Source organism: Lissotriton vulgaris, chromosome 10, assembly GCF_964263255.1.
Source record: "Lissotriton vulgaris chromosome 10, aLisVul1.2, whole genome shotgun sequence".
Taxonomy (NCBI): domain Eukaryota; kingdom Metazoa; phylum Chordata; class Amphibia; order Caudata; family Salamandridae; genus Lissotriton; species Lissotriton vulgaris.
In genome coordinates, this window is record NC_141698.1 from 639,559,586 (window position 1) to 639,584,751 (window position 25,166).

The following is a 25,166-nucleotide window of genomic DNA, read 5'->3' on the forward strand; positions in this document are numbered from 1 at the left end:
AGGGAGCCTGGGGGAGCGACCGAAGCTGCACGAGTCAGGCTGGTCACAGAGGAGGCTCAGGCGGGTCAGCTCTCTACAGTCCGAGGGAGGGGCCGCAGGGAGGTGTGATCGTGGTGGAGGGGCGGGCTGGCAGGCACAACAACAAACAAAATGGCCGGAAGTCCTAAACACAAACACTACCAGATCGGCAATCAGGGAAATGAAACATGCAAGTGGGCAGAGGCACAGCTAAACTTACAAGCGGGCAGAGACAACAATAATTACAAGCGCAGCAGGCAATTTGCTTTGTAGCTCGCGCAGCTGAAATGAAAATAAAAATGAATAAAAATCACTCGCGTGATGTGGGCACGAGAATGCTAGTAAGCGTCACCAAAATGCAGACCACAAATGCTGAGGGTGCAATAAACAAGCTAGCGCTACGATACCCAGAGTTCAGGGAGCCTGGGGGAGCGACCGAAGCTGCACAAGTCAGGCTGGTCACAGAGGAGGCTCAGGCGGGTCAGCTCTCTACAGTCCGAGGGAGGGGCCGCAGGGAGGTGTGATCGTGGTGGAGGGGCGGGCTGGCAGGCACAACAACAAACAAAATGGCCGGAAGTCCTAAACACAAACACTACCAGATCGGCAATCAGGGAAATGAAACATGCAAGTGGGCAGAGGTACAGCTAAACTTACAAGCGGGCAGAGACAACAATAATCACAAGCGCAGCAGGCAATTTGCTTTGTAGCTCGCGCAGCTGAAATGAAAATAAAAATGAATAAAAATCACTCGTGTGATGTGGGCACGAGAATGCTAGTAAGCGTCACCAAAATGCAGAGCACAAATGCTGAGGGTGCAATAAACAAGCTAGCGCTACGATACCCAGAGTTCAGGGAGCCTGGGGGAGCGACCGAAGCTGCACGAGTCAGGTTGGTCACAGAGGAGGCTCAGGCGGGTCAGCTCTCTACAGTCCGTGGGAGGGAGGGGCCGCAGGGAGATGTGATCGTGGTGGAGGGGCGGGCTGGCAGGCACAACAACAAACAAAATTGCCGGAAGTCCTAAACACAAACACTACCAGATCGGCAATCAGGGAAATGAAACATGCAAGTGGGCAGAGGCACAGCTAAACTTACAAGCGAGCAGAGACAACAATAATTACAAGCGCAGCAGGCAATTTGCTTTGTAGCTCGCGCAGCTGAAATGAAAATAAAAATGAATAAAAATCACTCGTGTGATGTGGGCACGAGAATGCTAGTAAGCGTCACCAAAACGCAGAGCACAAATGCTGAGGGTGCAATAAACAAGCTAGCGCTACGATACCCAGAGTTCAGGGAGCCTGGGGGAGCGACCGAAGCTGCACGAGTCAGGTTGGTCACAGAGGAGGCTCAGGCGGGTCAGCTCTCTACAGTCCGTGGGAGGGAGGGGCCGCAGGGAGATGTGATCGTGGTGGAGGGGCGGGCTGGCAGGCACAACAACAAACAAAATTGCCGGAAGTCCTAAACACAAACACTACCAGATCGGCAATCAGGGAAATGAAACATGCAAGTGGGCAGAGGCACAGCTAAACTTACAAGCGGGCAGAGACAACAATAATTACAAGCGCAGCAGGCAATTTGCTTTGTAGCTCGCGCAGCTGAAATGAAAATAAAAATGAATAAAAATCACTCGCGTGATGTGGGCACGAGAATGCTAGTAAGCGTCACCAAAATGCAGAGCACAAATGCTGAGGGTGCAATAAACAAGCTAGCGCTATGATACCCAGGATGGCATTGCAAAACACCTGAAGATGTTTTAGCAGGCATGGGTAATGAATGACATGCTCTCCCAGGATAACTTATTATTTTACTTCCTCTCAGCTTACTCATTTTCAAAGGCTCAAGTGTGTCTGCTATTCATCCTTACCGTAATTCAAACAATACCATTTTGCCACTCAAACTAGTGGCCTATTCCACTACACTCAAGAGGCTGGACATATTCTGCCCTTGAAAACCACAAAGACTTAAGACGTTGACTAGGGCAGTTAATTTACTGCATTTACTTTTAAAAACTATAAAAATATGAACTCGATACTTAAGTTACAATACTAGTCCAGCTCTTAAACAGCTACCCTGTCCTGGAATTCGCTCCTGGTGGATATAAAGTTCAAACCCTTTGTTGCTTTTTTTCTAGCAACATCTGAAGGCCCATCCTTTGAACCCGAATCTATCCCAGCAACCCTAACTGTGCTCTCCGCCCATGGTTTCTTGCCCTCAGTCCAAAATCATGTAGTACCCTTTATGATTTACTACAGTCTTTTGTATTCTGTTCTCACCAAATCAGCGGGTGTCATAACCTCTGTGCAGGTTGATAAACCACCATCGCCTTAAATCAGTCACTGTCATGGTTGTCACGGTTTACTAACAATTATTGTGGTCCATGTTAACAGTTATCACTGCATAGGCCACTTATTTTATTTCTAGGGGCAAGATGGCCGCTGGAGCATTGTAGGGAGTAGTCGCATTACACTCCCTCTCCTGGGCTGACTGCTAAAGCTAGAATTAGACCAGGAATGCAGTAAAATGCGAATATGTGGATAGCGTATTGGATGCTCCTGAGGCTCTGGAGGAAGGCACAGAGGAAACGCTGGGCAGGACCCCTTAGTTCAAAGATACCAACAATGTCAGCACGTTCTAAGGAAGGCAGCGGACCGGGGGCCATCCCGAAGACTTCACAATCAGGCAGAAAAATCACCCCCACATTAAATGCCACACAGAAAGCACAGCAGCGGAAGATCGAGCGGGAGAAGAAAGCCGAGATAAAAGCGCAGATTGGTGTGGGAAAATGCGCTTTGCTACATGGGGAAAAAGGAAGGGCAGCATCGGAAAATGAAACGAAACAGAACACCAAAATCCCCAGTTCGCTGATTAAGGAGAAGGAGACATCGCTGAGACAGCCTACCTTAACCTTTACACGGAAACCCTTGGTGGCTTTGATCGGCGGGTCTGACGGAGATGGAAAAGCGGGACTTGTGCCCACCCTGGCGAGGCAAACAGAGGAGAAGGCACCCGAGGATGCAAGCCACACGGAGACCGTGGAGAAGGCAGCAGAGCGTGGCGGGGACCCGCCGGGAGGCAACGGCGCGGGTTCGGCGGGACGGAGCGCTGAGCAAACACCCTGCGCAGAGGGCGGCATCGGGGTTGCTGAGCAACCAGCGGAACACGCAGAAGCAAGCACGCTCAGGCCAGAGGAGGAAAGAACGTCGGGAGAGACAGACCAAGCCACGGAGGTGGGGGCTGCTGCTGAAGCGGCTCCTGGTGCAGCAAGATACAGGGAGGAGATGAAACTTCAAGGAGTAAAAGGTAACGGCAATGATAATGATAAATTAACATTAAAGGAGATTGAAGGCATGAATAATAATGCCTCAATGCTGGACGCACTGCTGCAAGTAGAGGCTGAGATAAGCAGTAATTTGAGGCCAAAAACGGACACGAACTGGGGAAGCATGATGAGCATAGACTCACAGAAAGAACGTGAAGGGGACAAATTCTTTTCAGTAAATGAAGGCTCAACCTCATCAAGTGCTGAGGAACTAGGGACCTCTGAGATATCATCAGAGGAGGAGGAAAGTACTCAATCTGACACGTTATTTACACAGAAAAAGAAAAAGTCTGCCTTAAAACGCAATTCAAATGCCAAATCAAATAAAAAGCTCCTGTGGGACTATTCTGCCACTACAGGCCTTTTTCAAGAGGGGATGCAAGGGTTTCAAGGGTCTCAAGGGGTACAAGATAAAGACATGGCAAGTGAGGAGGACAGTCTAAGAGAGCAAGCTACCCTGAACCTACTAGTCAATATGCTAAAACAGATACAGGGTGAAGCCAGGGCAGAGAGCCGCAGAGCTAGACATGACACAAAAAAAATACAGGCCTCCATCAGGAAGATGAACAAAAAGTATGAGGAAGTGGAGGGAAGAGTGGAACTGGTAGAGGAAAGGACAGGAAGATTGGAGGACGAGGCAACTGAGTGGCTCAAATTTAAGAGGGATCAGACAAAAATAATGGAAGACCTGCAATGGAAAGTGGAGGACTCTGAAAATCGTCAGAGACGGAACAACGTAAGACTTTTGGGCCTGGAGGAAGGAGTGGAAGGGCAAGACGCAAGGGGGTACGTGATCAGGCTTCTAAAGGGAGCCTTCCCTGAGGCTAGGTGGAGATGGGAAGACGAGGTTCAAAGAGCCCATAGATTCCCACTGTCAATTAAAAAAAGGCAAGGAGGGTCCCAAGAAAATATGCCTAGAGCAATGCTGGTATTTTTTGGCAACTTTCTGGCAAGGCAGGAGGTGATGGAAAAAGCTAGACCAGACTCTAAAAGATCTGCTGAAGGGGTTACATTCTTTGCGAGACCTGACTTTTGCCATGTCACTGTCGAGAGGCGATGGCGTTTAAGACAGCTAATAACCCCTTTTCAACAACAAGGAGCTGAAGCATATCTGATGTTCCCGGCGAAACTTAAGGTTATCAGTGGTGGGCGCACAAGGTGGTTTTTTTCTGAGATAAAAGCAGGGGAGTACCTCGAAGAACTAAAGGAGCAACGCAAGGGGAAATAGGAAAGATCAATAAGGAACAAGACTATGGAATATCCTATCAAGGTCTATGGACTGCAAATTCGGGATAGCTAGGAGGGAGAGGGAGGGCGACGCTACAATGCAAGCAGCCAACACATAGGTCAGGATTGACCTATTTGCCTGTAGAAAGGGGGGGGGGGTTGCCGTGGGAGGGAAGGGGTGGGGGGGTGTGGGGTGGGAAAGGACCAGGTAAAGTCGGTGAAACAACACAAAAGAATAGACTGGATTGAGATAAAATTTGTAACAAAACAGAACAAGTGGGTAAAATTTTCAGGAAAAGTTTATAAGGTGAAATGGCGTTAAGGATTGCAACAGTGAATATATGTGGATTAAATGATGGAGGGAAAAGGCAAAAGGCGGCATCACTGTTTAGACAGCTAAAACTGGATGTGATTTGTTTACAGGAGACGCACATTCTGGAGAAAGAGAAGTTCAAACTTGAACAGCTGGGATATGAGTTGTTGGCTAGCACAAATCAAGACACCAGAACAAAGGGGGTGGCTATATTAGCAAGGAGAGGGGCTATTAAACTTAGAAGGAAAAAAGAAGATTCTGAGGGGAGGTGGGTTATCATTGAGGGGGAAACTACTGCTGGGAAATTAACAATAGTATCTGTATACGGCCCAAATGACGACAACCCGGAAATGTTTGAATGGCTAGATCAGGAACTCGCACTCTGGATAGAGCCGGTAATTTTGTGCGGTGATTTCAACATAAACGGTTTGCATGGCTTGGGGGGAGCAGGAGGGGGGAGATACGTAGGCAGGAAAAAGAAAATATGTAATGCTGTAATCAATATGCTGCAGAATAATGCTCTTTCAGATTTTTGGTCTAAACGTAACCCATTCGGGACAGGGGCTACCTTTTATTCGGCACCACACAAAATGATTGCAAGACTAGATTATATCATAGTGTCTAATGATATAACAAACGGGGCACAGATAGAGCGAATACCGAGAATGATTTCGGACCATAATTTATTGGTAATAACCATCCCCAGGGTAGATAGAGGGAGTATTAAACCCTGCACTTGGACATTTGAGAGAAGATTACTGAAAGAGGAAGAATATATCAGTAGGATGAATAAATGGATCACACAGTTCTGGGAAATAAACAGGGGGTCGGCTCCAGTTAAAATCGTTTGGGATACATTTAAGGCCGGAATAAGGGGGGAAACCCTGAGCTATACCTTAAAAAAGAGTAAGACGGAGAGAACAAGGATGGACAGATGGGTAAAGGAGTTGAATAGTTTAGAAGAACAATTAAGCTATGCAGTGCGGGGACAACTCACAACTGAAATAGAGGACCTTATACTGGAAATAGAAGTCAAGAAAGCAGAAACGGGAGAAGCCCTCTTGGCAAAAGCGGCGGGGAATTACCTTGCTAAGAAAGAAAAGTGCTATGAGTACAGTGAGAGAGTAGGACATCTCTTAGCTATTAGAATTAAACAGAATCTGGCTGCAGGGGAAATCAAAGAAATTAGCAATAGCGATGGGATAGTGGTAAATAAGTCAGAAGAGGTTCAGGAGGTATTTAGAGAATTTTACGCGAAATTATACGATCAGAAACCAGAGGATTTAGGGGAAGGGTGCAGGGATTATCTGACAGGGATACCGCATGAGAAACTGGATAGGGAAGAAAGGGACAAATTAGATCTACCGCTAACATTGCAGGAGATTAAAATGGCAGTGAATAACTTACCAGGAGGCAAGGCTACAGGGCCAGATCAAATACCAGCTGAATTTTACAAAACATTTTGGGAAAGACTTGGGGAAAATATGCTGGAGACTTTTAGACAGGCACAGTTGCAAAAATCTGCACCTCAGTCTTGGGATGATGCAAATATTATTGTGATACTGAAAAAGGATAAACCCCCACTAGACCCAGGGTCATATAGACCTATCACTCTCCTAAATGCAGATGCAAAATTATACGCCAAAGCTCTAGCACAAAGATTGAGTCGAATTATCGAGAAACTAGTAAGCAAGACACAACACGGTTTTATTCCCGGGAAAGGGACAACTCAGCACACTAGGCAGTTAATTACTATATTAGATGCTGCTGAGGTAGCAGGAGACCCTGTCGCAGCCATATTCCTTGATGCTGAAAAAGCATTTGACAGGGTCTCCTGGCAGTTTTTATGGAATGTAATGGACTGGTTTGACATAGGCAAAGGGTTTATTAGTGCTATACAGGTGTTATATTTGCAGCCAAAGGTGAGGGTGAAAATAAACAAGACATACACTAAAACGGTAAAGATCACACGTGGAACTAGACAGGGCTGCCCGGCCTCACCCCTACTTTTTGCCTTATATTTAGATCCATTTCTTAGGAGACTAATAGGTAACATTAACATCTCGCCAATAGTGATACAGGAGGCAGAGTACAAAGTATTCGCATACGCGGACGATGTGGCACTGATAACTCCGGAACCAGGAAGGGCCATGAGGGAAATAGAACAGGAAGCAGCAGTCTTTGGGGGCTTATCAGGATACTCAATTAATAAAGGGAAAACCCAGATCATTTTGAATGAATTTACACCCTTTGCGGATCCCAGAGTGGTAAAGGAGGCAGTATACTTAGGAGTAAGAGTGTCGGCAGACTTGGCGGAGTTAGTGGAAATAAATATGGAACCGTTATTATCTAAGGTTAAAAGCAATACAGAAAGAATTCATAATCTGCACTTGACACTATTGGGACGCATAAATATAATCAAAATGGTTACGTTACCTAAATTTCTTTATCTGTTTAGGGCCATACCTCTATTTTTCGATCAACTCTGGTTTAATAAGCTGGAAAAAATACTTAACAGACTAGTATGGGCACAAGGGAAAACTAGAAGGGCCTATAGACATATGACACTAACACGGGAGAAAGGGGGATGGGGAGCACCGGATTTTAAATTGTACTATTGGGCAGCAGCTCTGCAATACTTCCAAGGTTTAATCGGAGGGAGATGGGGATACACAAATGTGTATAGAACCATAATGGGGGAGGCCGCGGTTGATGGTCTTCTGAACACAATTGATTATAGAATCTTTAAGAACACCAGGTTTAAAACATTGAAAGCTGTATATATGATCTGGAAAGCTGTGGTGAAAAAAGTGGGTATAGGCAGATTCAGTAGATATACTAGGTTAATTGATAATGAAACCCTTCCGGGGGACATCTTTAGGGATGGAACGATGAGGATATGGAATGAGAGGGGCATCAGGAAAATAGGGGACCTTCTGGATATAGAAGGAGATATAGTAGAATTTGCAGATTTACAAAATAGATACGTACTACCCACTAACACTTTCTTTAAGTATTTACAGGTGAGGAGCTATTTGAGGGATAAAAAGGGTGGTCGGATAGGTTTTAAACACTGTAGGCTATTAGATTGTATAGAACAAAGTAAAAATTGTAAAATACGGCAGATACATGCAGAATTGTACGCATACAAAGTAGATGATAGAGAGAAATTTTCAAAAAAATGGACAGAAAAAGTTGGGACCTCCCCGGAAGGACTTCAGAAGTCTCTAGATTTAGGAAGAACTGTTTTATGTTCGGCCACGCTGCAGTCACAGCACTACAAAACATTATATTGTCTTTATTACACGCCGGCAAAAATAGCGCAGTGGGGTGGGACAGAAGGTATTATATGCTCTAGATGTAATTCTACGGAAGCTGATATAGTACATATGTTCGCCCAATGCCCACAGCTGTATACCCTGAAAACGGCCATAGAAGAATTCCTGGGGAAAGCTCTTGAGATTAAGATAAAATTAAGCAACGAAAGATTATTACTGGGGGTGAAGACTGACGAAGAAGAAAATGACTCTACAAAATTTTTGTTTATGGTGGCAGCTGTATATAGAATTTGTATTGCACAGGCTTGGCTTGATAAGACACCTCCTACATTCCAAACTTGGATAGCTAGATTACTGGCGTCATATAACCTAGAGAAGGCTATATATGAGAGAAAGGGGAAAAGAGCAAAAAAATTGGGAGAGGAGATATGGCAACCCATCACGAGGTGGAAGTATAAGCAAAATAGAGTAGGGGTTGGTTAAACAGCTGTAGGCAGGTTTGGCCTATCCATTTCTATTTTATTTATTTGTTTATTCATTTGGTTTATATTATATAGGATACATAATATGTGCTTTTTGTGTTGAAAACTTGATGTCTGTAACATGGGGGGGTAAAAATTGTATTTTAAAATGTTCAATAAAAATATTAAAAAAAAAAAAAAAAAAATGAAATGAAAATAAAAATGAATAAAAATCACTCGCGTGATGTGGGCACGAGAATGCTAGTAAGCGTCACCAAAATGCAGAGCACAAATGCTGAGGGTGCAATAAACAAGCTAGCGCTATGATACCCAGGATGGCATTGCAAAACACCTGAAGATGTTTTAGCAGGCATGGGTAATGAATGACATGCTCTCCCAGGATAACTTATTATTTTACTTCCTCTCAGCTTACTCATTTTCAAAGGCTCAAGTGTGTCTGCTATTCATCCTTACCGTAATTCAAACAATACCATTTTGCCACTCAAACTAGTGGCCTATTCCACTACACTCAAGAGGCTGGACATATTCTGCCCTTGAAAACCACAAAGACTTAAGACGTTGACTAGGGCAGTTAATTTACTGCATTTACTTTTAAAAACTATAAAAATATGAACTCGATACTTAAGTTACAATACTAGTCCAGCTCTTAAACAGCTACCCTGTCCTGGAATTCGCTCCTGGTGGATATAAAGTTCAAACCCTTTGTTGCTTTTTTTCTAGCAACATCTGAAGGCCCATCCTTTGAACCCGAATCTATCCCAGCAACCCTAACTGTGCTCTCCGCCCATGGTTTCTTGCCCTCAGTCCAAAATCATGTAGTACCCTTTATGATTTACTACAGTCTTTTGTATTCTGTTCTCACCAAATCAGCGGGTGTCATAACCTCTGTGCAGGTTGATAAACCACCATCGCCTTAAATCAGTCACTGTCATGGTTGTCACGGTTTACTAACAATTATTGTGGTCCATGTTAACAGTTATCACTGCATAGGCCACTTATCGACCAAATGACCTACCTTTACCTAATCTAACGAAACATACTGCTGTCTCATATCCCTTCTTATTGTTTGGTCTTAATCAGATTCTGTGACCTGGGTCTGTTGAACATCCACTACTTTAAAATGTAATTTACACGTGTTATTTATATAAAATACTCACATACTGCTCTTGCACCGGGGAGCTATATAAAACTTAAATAAATCCAAGAATAGACGGATATGGGCATGAAGTTTTGAAATGTAAAAAGGGAACCAACAGAAATATTACAATTTAAATCAGACAGGAAAAGGGTAAGCCTAGGAGTGTTATGCATACATGACCGTAGTTTCCCAAAGAATTAGACAACTAACGATGAATAAACAAAAGCATAGGAATATATGTGATAGGGTACAAAGGCAATGATTGAGCTGAAAGCCGTAACAGAGGAACAAGCAAGAAGGTCAGTGTCATCAAAAAATCCGTATCACACACTACAATGACACACAAAACATCATCGAATTGTAATATCTTGTCCATAAGACCTAACAGTTACAGAAAAAGTGTTACAATGATGCATGGCTGGAGTGATTTCAAATGTAATGTAATGTAAGAGATACTTCTATAGCGCTGCTTTCACTCCAAGGAGTATCTTGGTGCTCACCCAACCCAGATGGAAGAGTTGGAGGGAAAAAGGATGACTTACACTCTACACCACAAATTACACCAACGCCCTACAGGCCGCATCAGACAAAGAAAAAATCCAGGGTTTTAGTGCCTTCCTGAAAGAAGTTTCTTGGGACAGTGATCGTAGAAGGGGCAGAAGTTTATTCCAGGCCTTGGTACCTAGTACAAAAAGGGATTTACCACCTTTTGTTGCCAGCTTGAATCGAGGAGGTGTAAGTAGATTCTGACTGGCAGACCTCAAACAACGTGTCGGGTGGTATCTTTTGAAACCATTGCATAGGTATTTTGGACCTTGCTGATGGAATGCCCTAAAGGTAATTATAAGAATTTTAAACAGAATTCTTTTACCTATTGGCAGCCAGTGGAGTGTGTTAAGTGCTGCTGAAGCTGAAGACCTACGGGGCCAACGTAATACAAGGCGTGCCGCTGCATTTTGGACCATTTGTAACCTGTGGAGGACTGCTTTGTTAACTCCAGCATATAAGCCGTTACAATAGTCCAGCCTGGAACTTATTAAGGCCACTGCAACTGTTTTCCTAGCCGACAACGGAAGTAAGTCAAAGAACTTCCTCAGAGCTTTTATAATCTGGAAACACGTCCCAGCTACTGCCACTGCCTGATGTTTAAAGGACAGTTGGTCATCAAATTTGATGCCCAAATTGCGGGCAGATGTAATTGTGTTGGGAGGGGCTTCTGCATCCACCGGCCAACACATTTTTGGGGAAAACAGATTGTGACTCCCAAATGGCAGGATTTCTGTTTTTCCAGCGTTACATTTTAAATGATTGTTAGTCATCCATTTAAAAGTTGCTGCTAGACATTCCTTAAGATCTTCCTCGGCACCTGGCCGTTCCCTATCCAATACCAGAATGAGTTGGGTGTCGTCAGCGTATGAAATTGAACTGATCTGGAATGACGCGATCAGTTTCACTAGGGGTACCATGTACAGATTGAAGAGTACAGGACTTAAGCTCGAGCCCTGAGGGACCCCAGAGCGGACGGCTTTAGCCTCAGACTGATATTGACCCAACACTGTGACTTGGCGTCTATTGCGAAGGAAATTCCTAAGCCAGGCCAAGACCTGCCCTCCTACCCCTGCCGCAGCCAACCGGTCCACTAAGATGTTATGTGAGACCGTATCGAAGGCTGCCGACAGGTCAAGTAGGATAAGGACCTGCTTTCCTTGATCAATGGACGCTCGGAGAGTCTCTGCTGTAAAAAGTAGGGCCGTCTCGGTAGAATGTTCTGACCGAAACCCTGACTGATTAGGATGGAGGATGTTGTTCTTCTCCAAAAAGCTCGTCAGTTGACTATTGACAAACTTTTCTGTCAGTTTGAACAGGGCAGGAAGCAGGGAGATAGGGCGCAGGTTGGAGAGAGTGGTAGGATCAGCAAGTGCCTTCTTTTGGAGAGGCTCGACGGCTGCAAGCTTCCAATCATTGGGAATGTCTGCCGTAGTTAGAGATGAGTTAATAATCCTGTTGATTATGGGATTAACCATCTCTACTAAGGTGTGTAACACTGGAGGGGGACAGGGGTCAAAAGGAGATCCAGATTTGCTGGCCAGAATAGCCTTAGAGGTGTCTTCAAGAGATACCTGGGCAAATTCTTCCAGACGGGCAGAGGTCTTCATCTCCAGCACCAGCGGCTCTGGCTCTAACGCCCTAATGCTGGCCAACGTGAGCAAGCAAAGGCTGTAAACTGGAATGGTGCACTACAGTGCAACCAACATATTCCAGGCACAACATTGTTATCAAATTAAGTAATGGTATATGGTATTTGCCACACAAATTATTTGCGGTTGATGAAAATAGTTAGATTTAGTTAAACCTTACATTACTTGTGTGAAAAGTTCTTTAATGAATAAAAAACAAATTCCCTTTGGAATGGACCTAAAAGACATATACACAATAACTGCAAGCAAAGCAAATATCACATTCATAGGACGCGTTTCGATTATTTTTTTCAAAATACTCCCATCTTTATCAAGACAAATAGATTCATCAGATTTTCTCCATCTCTTGTTTCCTCGTTGTTAATAATCCTTCTGAAAAGATTTTTTGTTTTAAAAGTCGAGTAATTCCATCCGACAGCGGTTATCGAGCAGAACGAACGCTTCATGTTAGGTGTAACACGTGGAAGAATTACACGCTCCTTTTCTGTGGATGGTGCAAAGAACTGTGCATCTTAAGTGCTTTGAACCCCATAGCGACAGAAGGGGACAAGCAGATTACAATCAAGTGGAGCCAGATAGAACGATAGCGCTCAATATTAGAGGCTATTCACGAGGTATAAAGGAAAAAGGCGGCGGATCAGCTTTTTAAGATTGTGCCAATTGGACTCAAATATAGGAATTCCACTCAACTTTTAAAACAAAACTAGAGTCAACAAAAAATCTTTTCAGAAGGATTATTAATGAGGAAAGAAGAGATAGAGAAAACCCTATGAATCTATTTGTCTTGATAAAGATGGGAGTATTTTGAAAAAAAAAAACATTGAAACTGGTTGCGCTATTCAGATAACAATCTCTAAGGGAACATGGTCTTGGTATTTTACAAATAGAAGTTTAACCAGACCATATTTTCACCGATTCAGATGATGTTTAGGTAAATGACTAATTTAAGAGTCTGAAATTGTGTTTTCTCTTATATACGTGTTTGTATTTTCATGTTTATGGAATTGTGCAATATATGTTGAAGTGATTTTTTGGAGCATATGGAATGCATTAATGTTTTTTGGGGATCAATTTAATGTTTTTCTTAAGTGATTTTAATTAAAGAAATATGTTGTACTACTTTAGTTGGTGTGTTAGGATTTTTGAAATTTTTTTGAGTTGAGATATTTTATCCTATGAATGTGATATTTACTTTGCTTGCAGTTATAGTGTATATGTCCGTTAGGTCCAATCCAAAGGGAATTTGTTTATAACTTGCGAAGAGTACCTCATCCCTTTGGTCAGAAAGGGGGCACTCTCTGTAATATACACAAAAGTTCTTTAATGCCACTTTAGAGATCCCAACTTCATTCTGTACCCATCTGCCTCGATATTATCAGTGAGGGCAAACCGATATGCTCTCTTCACGGCATTTACCACCCACCCGGGGACAACCTCACCTTCTCCCAACAAATCATGGATATGATTTCAACCAATTCCGGACGGCAGCTCACCCAAATATACCTTGGTGACTTCAACCTCCACTGGAACGATCACAATAACGCGGTGGTAAATAAGTCTTAAAAATGTCCTCAATGCCCTTGACCTCACCCAAATATGCAACAGCCCGACCCACGAGAAAGGCTCTATCCTCGACCTTATCTCCAAAGAGGACTCTATCCAACTCGAGTCTATCCAACCCTGTGACTGGTCAGATCATCATATTGTCACATTCTTTATCAATGAAAAAGTTAAATTTAACCCGGTTCAATCCTTCAAGCCCAAAGTCTGGAAAAGAGACATGAAAAAACTCAACCCAAACTCTTTACCCCCTAACAGCTGCAATCTCCTACTTCCCCCTACCGGCGCTACAGACGTTCAATCCCTGACTGACCACTATCTCAACGCTATGACCTCAATAATTAATGAGGTTGCACCTATGCAGCTAAAAAGAGCCTCCACTAAAATCTCCAATCCATGGTATGACGGGAGTCTCAATGAGGATAGACGAGCCATGCACCTGGAGATCAGCTCCCTCTGCACTGCACCTAAAAACACTGAAGAAAAAGAGAAACGCCTACTTCAGGAAAATAAAACGCTCAAAATCAGATTTCTTCAGCCTCCAGCTCGACCATGCAAAAACCGTCCGAGAAAACTGTTTGAGCTAATCAGAACTAGGGGTGGGCGGCCAGCTACGCTCCGTCTGCGGAGTGTGCGTAGTGCCGCCTACTCCGCATTTTGCGGAGCCAGGCGGCACTCCGCAGACGGAGCGTAGCTGGCCGCCACCCGCCTCCCTCCCGCCCTCCCTAAATACTTTGAAATAAAGAAATGAAATAATTTAAAAAGCACTTACCTTGCCGCCACTGCCCGCCGCGTCCCCGGGGCTCACTTACTTCCGTCTTCCGTCTTCCGTACTAATGCGCATGCGCGGGCGGCCGCGCATGCGCATTTTCACGAGAAAATGCGCATGCGCGGCCGCCCGCGCATGCGCATTAGTACGGAAGACGGAAGATCGCGAGCCCCGGGGACGCGGCGGGCAGCGGCGGCAAGGTAAGTGCTTTTAAATTATTTGATTCTTTTATTTCAAAGTATTTAGGGAGGGCGGGAGGGAGGCGGGTGGCGGGGCTGGCGGCCAGTGGTGTTTGCGGAGTGGGGCTACGCGGAGTGCGGAGGTGGGCGTAGTTTCTCGCCCACTTCGCGTAGCTCCGCGAAGCCCCACTCCGCGAACTCCGCCCAGGGTTAATCAGAACACAATCCAAAGAACAACCCCAACCACTCAGCACTATGCGCGAAGCACCCTCCTGTGAAGACTTCTCCGCTTTCTTTATCCAAAAAACTGACAGCATAAAGAGCGATCTCCTCATTGACGCAAGCCTCTACTCCAAACCCCACTGCATAGCACCCACTGAACCAAAAAACAATGCTACATGGTCATCCTTTGGCACCTACTCTGAATAAGAAATTGGCAAACTGCTCAGCACCTTGAAACCATCCAATCACCTCACGGACCCCCTTCCTGCTAACGCTGTAAAAGACTTTACCCCTTTGCTCCTCCCACTCTGGACTAAAATTATCAACAGCTCACTTCAACAAGGAACCATCCCTGACTCCCTCAAAGTTGGACAAGTCACACCTTTACTAAAGAAACCTACAGCCTCTGATCTAAACAATTACCGTCCCATTACCAATATTCCCACTCTCGCCAAACTGTTGGAAATATGCGCACAACTACAATTGACTAAACACATTGATCAGTTTGATCTCCTCAACCCTCATCAATCAGGCTTCCGAGCAGGACACAGTACAGAAACTGCTATGACTCACATAATTGACGACGCCCTTCAAATCCTAGATCAAAACGATACCTGCCTCCTCATCCTTCTCGATCTCTCTTCAGCATTCGACACCGTTAAACATGAGAATTTACTCGAACTATTAAACACAAGAATGGGTTTATCTGGGACTGTTCTCAAGTGGTTCGCTTCCTTTCTACACAACAGGTCGCAGAAATTCAAGAGCAACAACCTGATGTCCTCGCCAATACCTGTATCGTTAGGCGTCCCCCAAGGATCCTCCCTATCCCCAACTTTGTTCAACCTAGTTATGGAACCTCTCACCACCTTGTTTCAAGCATCCAATGTACACTTTCACATGTACGCCGATGACACCCAACTATATCTCAAATTACAATCCCCCAAAGACATTTTGCTCCTGAACTCAACGATCAGAAGCACCCAATCCTGGCTTGCTGATAATCATCTCAAACTCAATGCTCTGAAAACAGAGTTCCTTCTGATCTCAGCTCCCGCGAAGATCTCTACCACTCAAATTTGGCTTAAACACCTAACTGCACTCAATGTCCAACCCACCATCGTGGACTCAGCAAAATCTTTAGGCATAACACTTGACACCAATCTCAACATGCAGCAACATATCAGCAAGGCAACTAAGGGAGCGAACCACCAAATCAATACCCTGAGGAAACTTAAACCCTTCCTCCCAGCCAATGACTTCCAAACTGCAGTACAAGCACGAGTCATCCCTCGAATAGAATATGGCAGCATCGCTCTTTGCGGACTCCCACTAACTACTACCGCACCTCTAAGAGCTTCTCCAAACGCTGCAGCGAGACTCATCACTGGGTCAAAAAAACACTCACATATTTCCCCTGATTCGAAATCCCTGAACTGGCTACCTTTTGAAGCAAGAATACATCTGAAAATCGCCTGCATGACGCACAAGGCTGTACACCTGAGCTCACCCGGCTACCTCACTCAGAAACTGACAATTTCTGGCGGCTCTAGAAACACTAGAGGCACAAACAATCTTCTGCTGAAGCCTCGAAGATTCCGGAAGGAAAAAACTTATAAACGCTCCTTCTCAGGAATGGCACCCAGGATCTGGAACTCACTCCCTCCTGAAACCAGGCTCATCTCCTCCACTACACTTTTTAAGAAAGAAGTAAAAGCTATCCTCATGGCTAAATACACTTGAACTATTATTTTGGACTCTTTAAAGACTCTGCACCGATCTGTACTACTTGTTCGATCCCTTTGCTTATTTGTATTACTTGTATTATCGACTTACCTGATTGTCTATGCTCCCACTTATTTGTAATATTAGCATTATTGACATACCTGTTTGACTATGCTCCCTCATGTACCTACCCCACCCCACTTATTACCTACAACTACGCTATGCCCAATGGCCTTTTACTCACTCTCCTGTTCGTACCCCTTCTTTGTAAAGCGCTCTGATATCTGCAAAGATCTTGTTCGCGCTATATAAAACTTTCAAAATAAATAAAAAATAAAAATGAAAGTGCTGGCATCAGGGAGAGGATGATGCATTAAGGCACGCTTAGATAATGCTGCTTACAATTATGTGGTGCTTGTGTTTTGCTAGTATAGTTGTACACATGTATGGTAGCAGAAGAAGGATGTTTGAACACTACAAAAGATTAAAAATACCTAAAATTATTTTAGAAAATTGCTAGGGCAAATTTCAACAATGAAGGGGGCAACAAACAGCGTGGCAATGTAGTCAAACCAAAAGGGTACCAGTGTCCTCACACTAGGTTACTTAGCCTAACAGTCAAAGCCAAATATTTTCATACAATTATTTAGAAATTCTCATAAATGGTAAATATGCAGACATTTGTAATGGCTGAGCGACTGAGTTCGGTCATAGTGGCAATGACTGGTCTTGGTGCTACAGTCGGTAGGTAAGCCTGCTTGCACAGTGCAGAAGATCCCATTAGTCTCAACACAAATTTGAAGTTATTTATAGTTGGTGTTTTCCAGCAATCTAGGGAGCTAGAGAAGTTGCATGCTGGGGCCAATTCACTAGTAATCTAGGATCTAATGACTATTTAAATACAAAACAAGTGGAAAAGCCATAAATACACATTCGCACTGCAAAAATGCCAAATACATTGACTCTGCCAAGGGGGTCTCAACATTACAAATTGCCTAACAGGACAGTCCGACATCTGACAGGTTGGGTTTGAGGGAAAGCCCACAGAAAGGTAAGAAAAAAAGGGAAGACGTTTCATAAAGGAAAGAATCAAGCTGACTGGGAGGTTTGGGTGCACAGGCAGTTGGCTGAATAGATAAAATAGAGATACAGGATTCAGTCACTATCTTGTACTATACAGGTATAGAGTCGGAGATAGATAGATATATATATATATTCGATCTGACAAGGTCACGCACTGCTTCAAATTTAATTAGGTTCCTTTTGCCCTTCAAGGTGTTTGTAGGTAAGCTATATAAAATAAAATAAAAAGATCGAGGCCTTGGTGATTTTGGGCCTGTGTTAATTCTAACATTGCATTCAGTTTAAAATGTTTTGGGGCAAAGACTTCCAATATTTTGATTGTCAGTGTTCATTCTGACCAATGGGAAACATTGTATTGAGGGGAAATTTCTGTTTTCTTCAGGTCATTGAGCTGCATATTTTGGTACATGCTTTTTATTTAGCTAGCTTATGAACAGAATAGAACTGAAATGGTTTGCTTAGCATGAGGGTTATGAAGATGCAAACAGATTCTTTTGAGATGAGCTTAGTTGTCAAGAACTGTGGGCATTAAACTCCTAACAAAGGGTCTGTTTACAGCGATCAACATTTAAGCGACTGTTTCCACTTCCTATGTTGCATACTACCACAATTCAATTTGAGGAATATAATAAACCATTTTTTTAATACTGCACATCTATCATAACCACGAAGTATATTGAAAACAATTAGGCAATTCCAAAGTGTAAAGAAAAAAAACATTGACCGCATAGTTTGTCAGCACTACAGCTTCATGATGGTGTTGGTGAAAAAGAACCATCTACAAAGGTCAACTTCTTAAAAATATATCAAGGTATGATTAAAATCAAAACCATTAGACAAATGTTACTTGAACAGTTCAATTCTCATGTAAGTTATTAATGACAGGAATTGTGGTCTTCTATGACTAATATGACATGCACTCTTGAGTTTTAGACAAGGTGTCTGATTAATCGACAACAGTACAATCAACAGCTCTTGCATTCAGGAATATCTATGCTTATTTTGAATTATTAAAAATAAAAACTGTTTATCACGTATGCAGACTTGTCATACACTGGCAGAATCTTTTTAATCCAAGGAGTTAAGATGGGTGAAGAACAGATTGAGTTAATGGTATTTTCCCTAATTATTGGGATTCTGGCAAATTTTCTAATGTGATCGTGGTTTTCTTGTAGTAGCCAATGCATGCTACTCCACAACAATCACATGAGCACTTAGGCGGAGCATAATTGGAAACAATAAGAAAGTATAATGTACTATAACAAACAGAAAAACACACTATACCTTGATGTATTGTTGCACCTGAGCAGGTTCGAATCCTGTGAACAGCACAAGAGGAGTCAATTCTGGTGCCAACTTTTTTGTCGGTGGTGGTATGTCTTCAATTCTACAGAAGGAACATTTTCAAAACAAATAATGATCTATCTATATGAAAACAATTTGTGTTTTTATAACTTGGTGAGAACAGGAATAAAGTTAGAGGTAATGAGTTTATGGGAAACATTACAAACCTAACCACATTTCTTGAGGATACACTACCTGCAAATTCCTCCCCTATTGAATATCTTTAAACACTAGTATGAATCTGGAAACCTTTCATAGCTCTCCTCTGCCAGTAAGTGGTGCAATCTTGGCACTGGAAAGGGTGCATGTGGGGCATCACTGGAGTCCTATATTCACCACCCAGGTGCACAAATGTCAGTTCCTTTCAATTTTTTCCATGCCCTTGGAGTCAGAGACAAAGTTATCATATTGATCGATGTGGGGTGCAGACTCTAACCTGGAACCTTATTAAGATACAAGTCCTATGACCATCTGTCAGGCATGGAAGGTAGGAGGGATTAGTGAGGCCATCTGCAGCAGATGGAGAACTAATCAAATCTAGTTGCTAAAGGAAAGTACATTTATCTTCGGATGGATTTTTCTAACTGAAGATTCGAACTGTAGGTAGATGGGTTCTTGTTGCAATATTCCACTACTTTTTGCCTGGTATTTGATGCAACTTAAGTGTACTGGATTCCTGCTAACCAAGTTCCACAGTTCCAATGTTCATTCCCTAAAAAGGTTCAATTGCTTTCCCCAATTGGCAAAACCTTTAGCACCCTCTGTAAGTCCCTACTAAATGGTACCCCTGGTACCTAGGGTCTGAAAAAAAGGGCCAATAAGGGCTGGAGCACGATTAATGGGCCCCTCACTAAGTACATGCAAGACTGCCATTTCAGGCTGCTTGTCTTAGTGCAGACAAAAGTGACAGGCAGGGTGCTGAATATTACATGCGAGGGCATACCTGCATGAGCAGATATGCCCCTGTGCTGGTCAGTCATATTACTGCCAGTACAAATGACCAGGGAAGCCATTGTAAAACATGTGCTGGACACTGGTGAAAACGAATTCCCTAGCAACATGATGGCTTCTCTGTAAATAGGGATGTTTGGTATCAAGCATGTGGTATTGGTAAACACACATGGATGCGATTTACCAGTACATGCACTCAGAGGGCACCTTAGAAGTGCCTCCTGAAGCACTACCAGCCTCTAGTGTGCTTGCTGACTGATTTCTGCCAGTTTCCCACCAGAGATTCTGTTCTGACCTGCTAGGGTGAGAGCCTTTGCTCTCAGGAGACCCAGAACAGAAGCCTGTTCGGGAAGAGGGTGTAACACACCATCCCACAGGATGACCTGCTGATTAGTCTCCTTGGGTCTGCAAGCTTCAAAGAAGCTGCCACCTTTGGAATGTGAATCTGGCTCCCCTCACAGGCGAGGAAGCCACCCCGTCCACAGCACCCTAAGACCCTGAACATGCAGGAAAATTAGCTAGTCAAGTAGGCATGCCACCTCCAGACTAGAACCACCCCTAAGGTGGGCACAATTTTTCAGAAGTAGCCATCTTTGTGATGGCACACTTAGGAATTCTGGGACAGGGTTATGCCCACTTCCAACAGGAAGTGGTCATATGGGGGTATAATGTCCTCATTGGTCAGTAGCCTATTGCTGCTAAAGTCAGTATTTAGGGGAGCCCATGGCACCAGAGAATCCGATCCCGATGCCCTAAGAGGAGAGAGGACACTGAAGAGCCGCAAAAACAGAGGAGAGAAAAAGCAGCTGACCTGGTACCAACCCTGTCAGGATGTCTACATCCTTCCTTAAAAACTGTACCAAAGTAGACTCATTCTGCAGCTGTTGACTCAAGAAACCTGGGAGGACTACATGCCTTTGAAAAAGACTCAAGATTTCCCATGAACAGTGGCCCTGTTCTGAAGAAACTCCAAAAGTGAATACTCCCAGGACTCCATAAAGGCTGAAACCGGACGTCAGCACTGCACCCGTCGCTTCCAGCTTGAGTTGAAGTGGGCCACTGGTGTCACCAAGGTCCCTCAGCCTTTTCAGAATCCGTGCCCATTGTGGTTTCACCCCTTCTAGACTCCCCGACGTTGCCTGCAGCCTCTGCATGCAGGACACCTCAACTGCAACTAATTAAGTAAGTTAAAAACAGATGCCAAGGACACCCCTGCACCTGTCCCCCCCTGGGCCTTGGAGAAGAGGATAAAAGGTGTCCTCCCCATGCCAGAGCATTGCAAGCCTTGAATCCCTCTCGCTGGTTCAGCACAAATGGCCTCCTGGCCAGAGCCGGCAGCCTCTTTCCACAATGTCTGATCTCCATCGAAATCCACTGGGCTACTGACACTGTTTTGCACCCTTCACCTGGCCGCCCCCGTTACGCTGGTGGTGTACTGCCTGTACTGCCTTGCCAACCACTCACCTTAACTCCTGGAGATTGGTCTTTTAAGTCGCTGTACTATACCTGCTTGCAGAACCTGTTCTTCCTTCCATAGGATAACATTGCAGAACTCGGATCTTCTTCAGGAGTCGTGCGTTATTTATTGAACTTTATGTGCATTTCCCAAATTTCTTGCACTCTTCTGTGTTGAGCCTTAGGCTGCTCGACCACACTACCCCCATATAGAGCACTTTGGGATTGCATAGCAAGCACCTGTGCACTCAAAGGAACCCCTAGTCTCATTACACAGTATATCAGATTCTTAATATATCACATAAAGAGCCAGCTTCCTACACTAACCTGTTGAATGGATTCCACAGCAAAACCCCCACCCAAGTAGCAGTTCTGATAGATAGTAATAGATTGCAAAAGTCTCACCAACTTAAGTAAGAAGGCTATGAGCATGTCAAAGGCAGACAGATGCACAGAGCGACACATCACTGACATGTCTCACAAAGGTGACAGGCACAAAAAAACCAAAAGGTTTTCAACCCATGCAAATATAACTGGAAACTGAGAAGGGGCTCAACAGCTATCACCCCGCCCCCAATCAAGAAGGTCAAAACAATCTCCAAGTGTGAAGGTGAAGGCTGTGGAAGTCAGGGCGCAGAACTTGCCATTCCAATAGGGACAGGAGGTCCACCCCGAGAGGTAGACAGAGGGGAGGGGCACAGTAATGCAGGTAGTCTGCAGACCTAGGCGGTCAGCTCTGGTGATGCCAGGTAGTTGGTAAACATCACAGAGCCAGTCCAGAGCCCAAGACTCCTCTCTGCTTGTTGACATACCACATTGCGACCAAATTGGCTGTCAAGATTCGAAGAATCCAGCTGCAAAGAGATGGGAGGAAGGCTTTAAGGATAGGTAAATTGCTGCAGTTTAAGTAGATTGATGTGAAGAACCAGAGGTATCTTATTTTCAATTCCTCTAGCTGTGCACACCCACCGTAGGGTGGCTGCATTGGTCACTGAAGGAGTTGATTAAAGGCCATCTCTTGTGATGGATGCTCGTCTAGCAACCACCAGCTTAATATCATTTACAGTGTTTCTCAGAGCCCCAAATGCCAGCATACATGGGTGACCAATAGGATACAGTAAGCTAGGAGACCTATCAGACAAAGAACCAGCAGGACTGGAACTTGAGCCTTCTCTTGAAACATAGGAATCAGAAGGTTCTCATGGATGTTGTGTCCAGTACTGCTCCTATCTGCAGGACCAGCCAAGAGGGCGCTAATAAAGACCTGCTGGGGCATGTTGATAGAAAAGCTCAAGTCAAACAGCAGGGATGCAGTTGCCTGCAGATTGTCCAACACAATTTGCGACGAACCAGTCGTCTAGATATGGAAGCACTAAGCTCTCCGACCAGCCCACAGGTGTTCTGTAATGCAAGGCAGTCTGCAGTGTCCCACGACGGAAGAGGCAGCAAATTCATTACCTCACACCTGAAGTCAGCATCATCATGATGAACTAGTGGGCCAAGTCATGAAAATCTCTGAACCACCAGAGATCAAGAGCCTAGCTTTGTTACTATAATCATATTCACAACACTCATTAGGGTTGGAATAATGTGTTTAGTAGAAGGGATTTTTTTTCCGTTTTCTTAGTCTCCCCTCACTCACCAGGGTTGCCCCACGGTGACATGCTTCATCATGGGGGCCATCCCAGTCCTCTACGGGCTGGGGCATGCTAAGACTTGCGAACTACGTAGGAGTAATTAAATCACACTGTGTGGTGGGAGAACTGTGATGTTGTGGAGTGGGATATGTGTAAGTGATTTAAAATACCTACCTAGTAAGCTAAAAATGATTTATTCTTGCTCCTAGGTGGTAGAATTAACAAGCATTAGAAATGCAATCGGGCTCGGATTTATTTGAGTTTGAGCTAATGGCATTGTAAATGCCAATGTCTTTTCGCCATGTGTTATGGAGTGTGTGCATGTGGTGTGTAGTGGAATTATGTGGGTTGGATTGTAATTTTACCAATGGTGGCATGCTGTGTTTTATATGAATATGTTTAAAAGTAAAGTGTACCATACTGCGATTGTTTGGTGGAAAAGTGCACTGCCGGCTGGAGGTGTGTGTGCCTGGTGGAAGGGTGCACTGACGGCTGGTGGGTGTGTGCTTGGTAAAAGCGTGCACAGATGGCTGATGGTTGTTGGTGTTTGTGCATGGTGAAAGAATTCATTGACGGCTGGGGGTGTGTTGTTTTCTGTGTACTGGTGAGTGTGTGGCAGTGAGTCTGTGGGGGTGAGCCTGGGGAGTGAGTGTGGTGGTGAGTGTTGTGTTGAGTGGTGACGAGTGTGTGGTGTTGAGAGACTGAGGTGTGTGGTTTGTGTGTGCGTTATGTGTGTGTGGTGTGTGTGTGGTGTATGGGTCTATGGTGTGTGTGTGTGGTGTATGTGTGTGTGGTGTTTTCTGCACAATCACACACTGCCCCTACACATTCACACACTGCCCCTACACATTCACACACTGCTCGCCCACACACTCCCAATGTCACCCTGCATAGTCACACACTGTTTATTCTGCATCTGCACTCACCGCCACTCTGCACTCACCGCCACTCTGCACTCACCGCCACTCTGCACTCACCGCCACTCCGCACTCACCGCACTCACCGCCACTCAGATTTCATATTGCCGAATTGTTAATAAAGATGTGAATGTGAACTAATAATAATGATAAGGTATAAAACGCATAGTCAAGCAAACACATTGGCACCAAGGACATGCTAATACCTCACGAACACAACTAGAAAAGTTTACTTTCAGGAAATTGTGCTACGAGGCCAACAGAGGAGTTGGTTGTGTTACACAAAAGTACCAAGGACATCTGGTTTGTTAACATTAGCAGAGCCCGAGAGCGCACCATGGCATAATATTAATCGCTAACAGTTATCTCTTTTTTAACTAAAACACGCAAACGCACCCGAGCTTCTCATTGCTTGAAATTCGTAATGTAGACGCGCGCCCGAAAAACTTGGGCAGGGTGTGGTCTATGAGCTTTCTTTTTTCTAAGAGGACTCATCTGGAGGCAGGCTGTTGAGGTGAACTGTCTTGACATCTCAAGTGATGACAAGAAATGTCATTATGTCCCCTCTTCTTGTGCTTCTTTGTCTTCTCCTTCGAGGATATGGATGACAGAGAGTAATGTGACTTCGAGGAAAACCTTGACCAGCCTAGAGCCGGACACTTGTTGCGGGCTATAAAGAGCTTAGCTTTTGGCTTTAAGGGCGCTGATGTGCATGACTACACATTTGCTGCATAACTGCAAGGTGTGCTTTGGTCCCCAGGCACCAAAGGCGGGCATATGTCCTTTGCAGGAGCGACCGGCTTTGAATCTGATTTTACTGGAGAAGACATCCCTATGCACTGCTCTTCGAAATTGGTAAAAAGCATGTGGATTCACATCCAAAGGGGTGGAAAAAAGAGAACCAACGTTGGTGTTCTGGTGTGGTGCTTTATTGCTTCAAAGACATCATACGTGCGCTGCTTCCAGTGCAGAGATGGAGTAAGCACCACCTGCTGGCGGAAAAGAGCCATGAGGTTTTGGATTCAGTCTGGTGCCTGGGGATATCCTAGAGGTGAAGATTCTGCAGCTTTAAGTATCCACAACAAATGTGCATTTGTATTGCTTAGAATTTCCCGATTGGATTGCAGCAGTAGAAAGATTTAAATGGCACTATAAAAGCAGGATCTGTGAAGCAACTTTAAAAGCATTCTATTGATATGAACAAGTGCAGACACATATAATGCACTATTCCTTGTAACAACTTTAGAGTTTACAGCAGCAAAGTGACTCCTTGCAGAAAAGCAGTAATCTAAAAATCAATCAAGCAACAGGAGTGTAGTCTCTATCATCAAGCATACAGATCAGCTAGTCAACA

General features: G+C 44.3%; 1 protein-coding gene across 2 annotated transcripts in view; it reads right to left on the minus strand.

Moving 5' to 3' along the window:
• PAXIP1 (PAX interacting protein 1) overlaps window positions 1–25,166 on the minus strand; it is a 192,106-nt gene that overhangs the window by 70,818 nt on the left and 96,122 nt on the right. For both annotated transcript variants that reach the window (XM_086941477.1, XM_086941478.1), the window contains exon 15: window positions 18,793–18,895. In XM_086941477.1, the coding sequence (XP_086797603.1) occupies window positions 18,793–18,895 (103 nt within the window). The remainder of the gene's footprint in view (window positions 1–18,792; window positions 18,896–25,166) is intronic.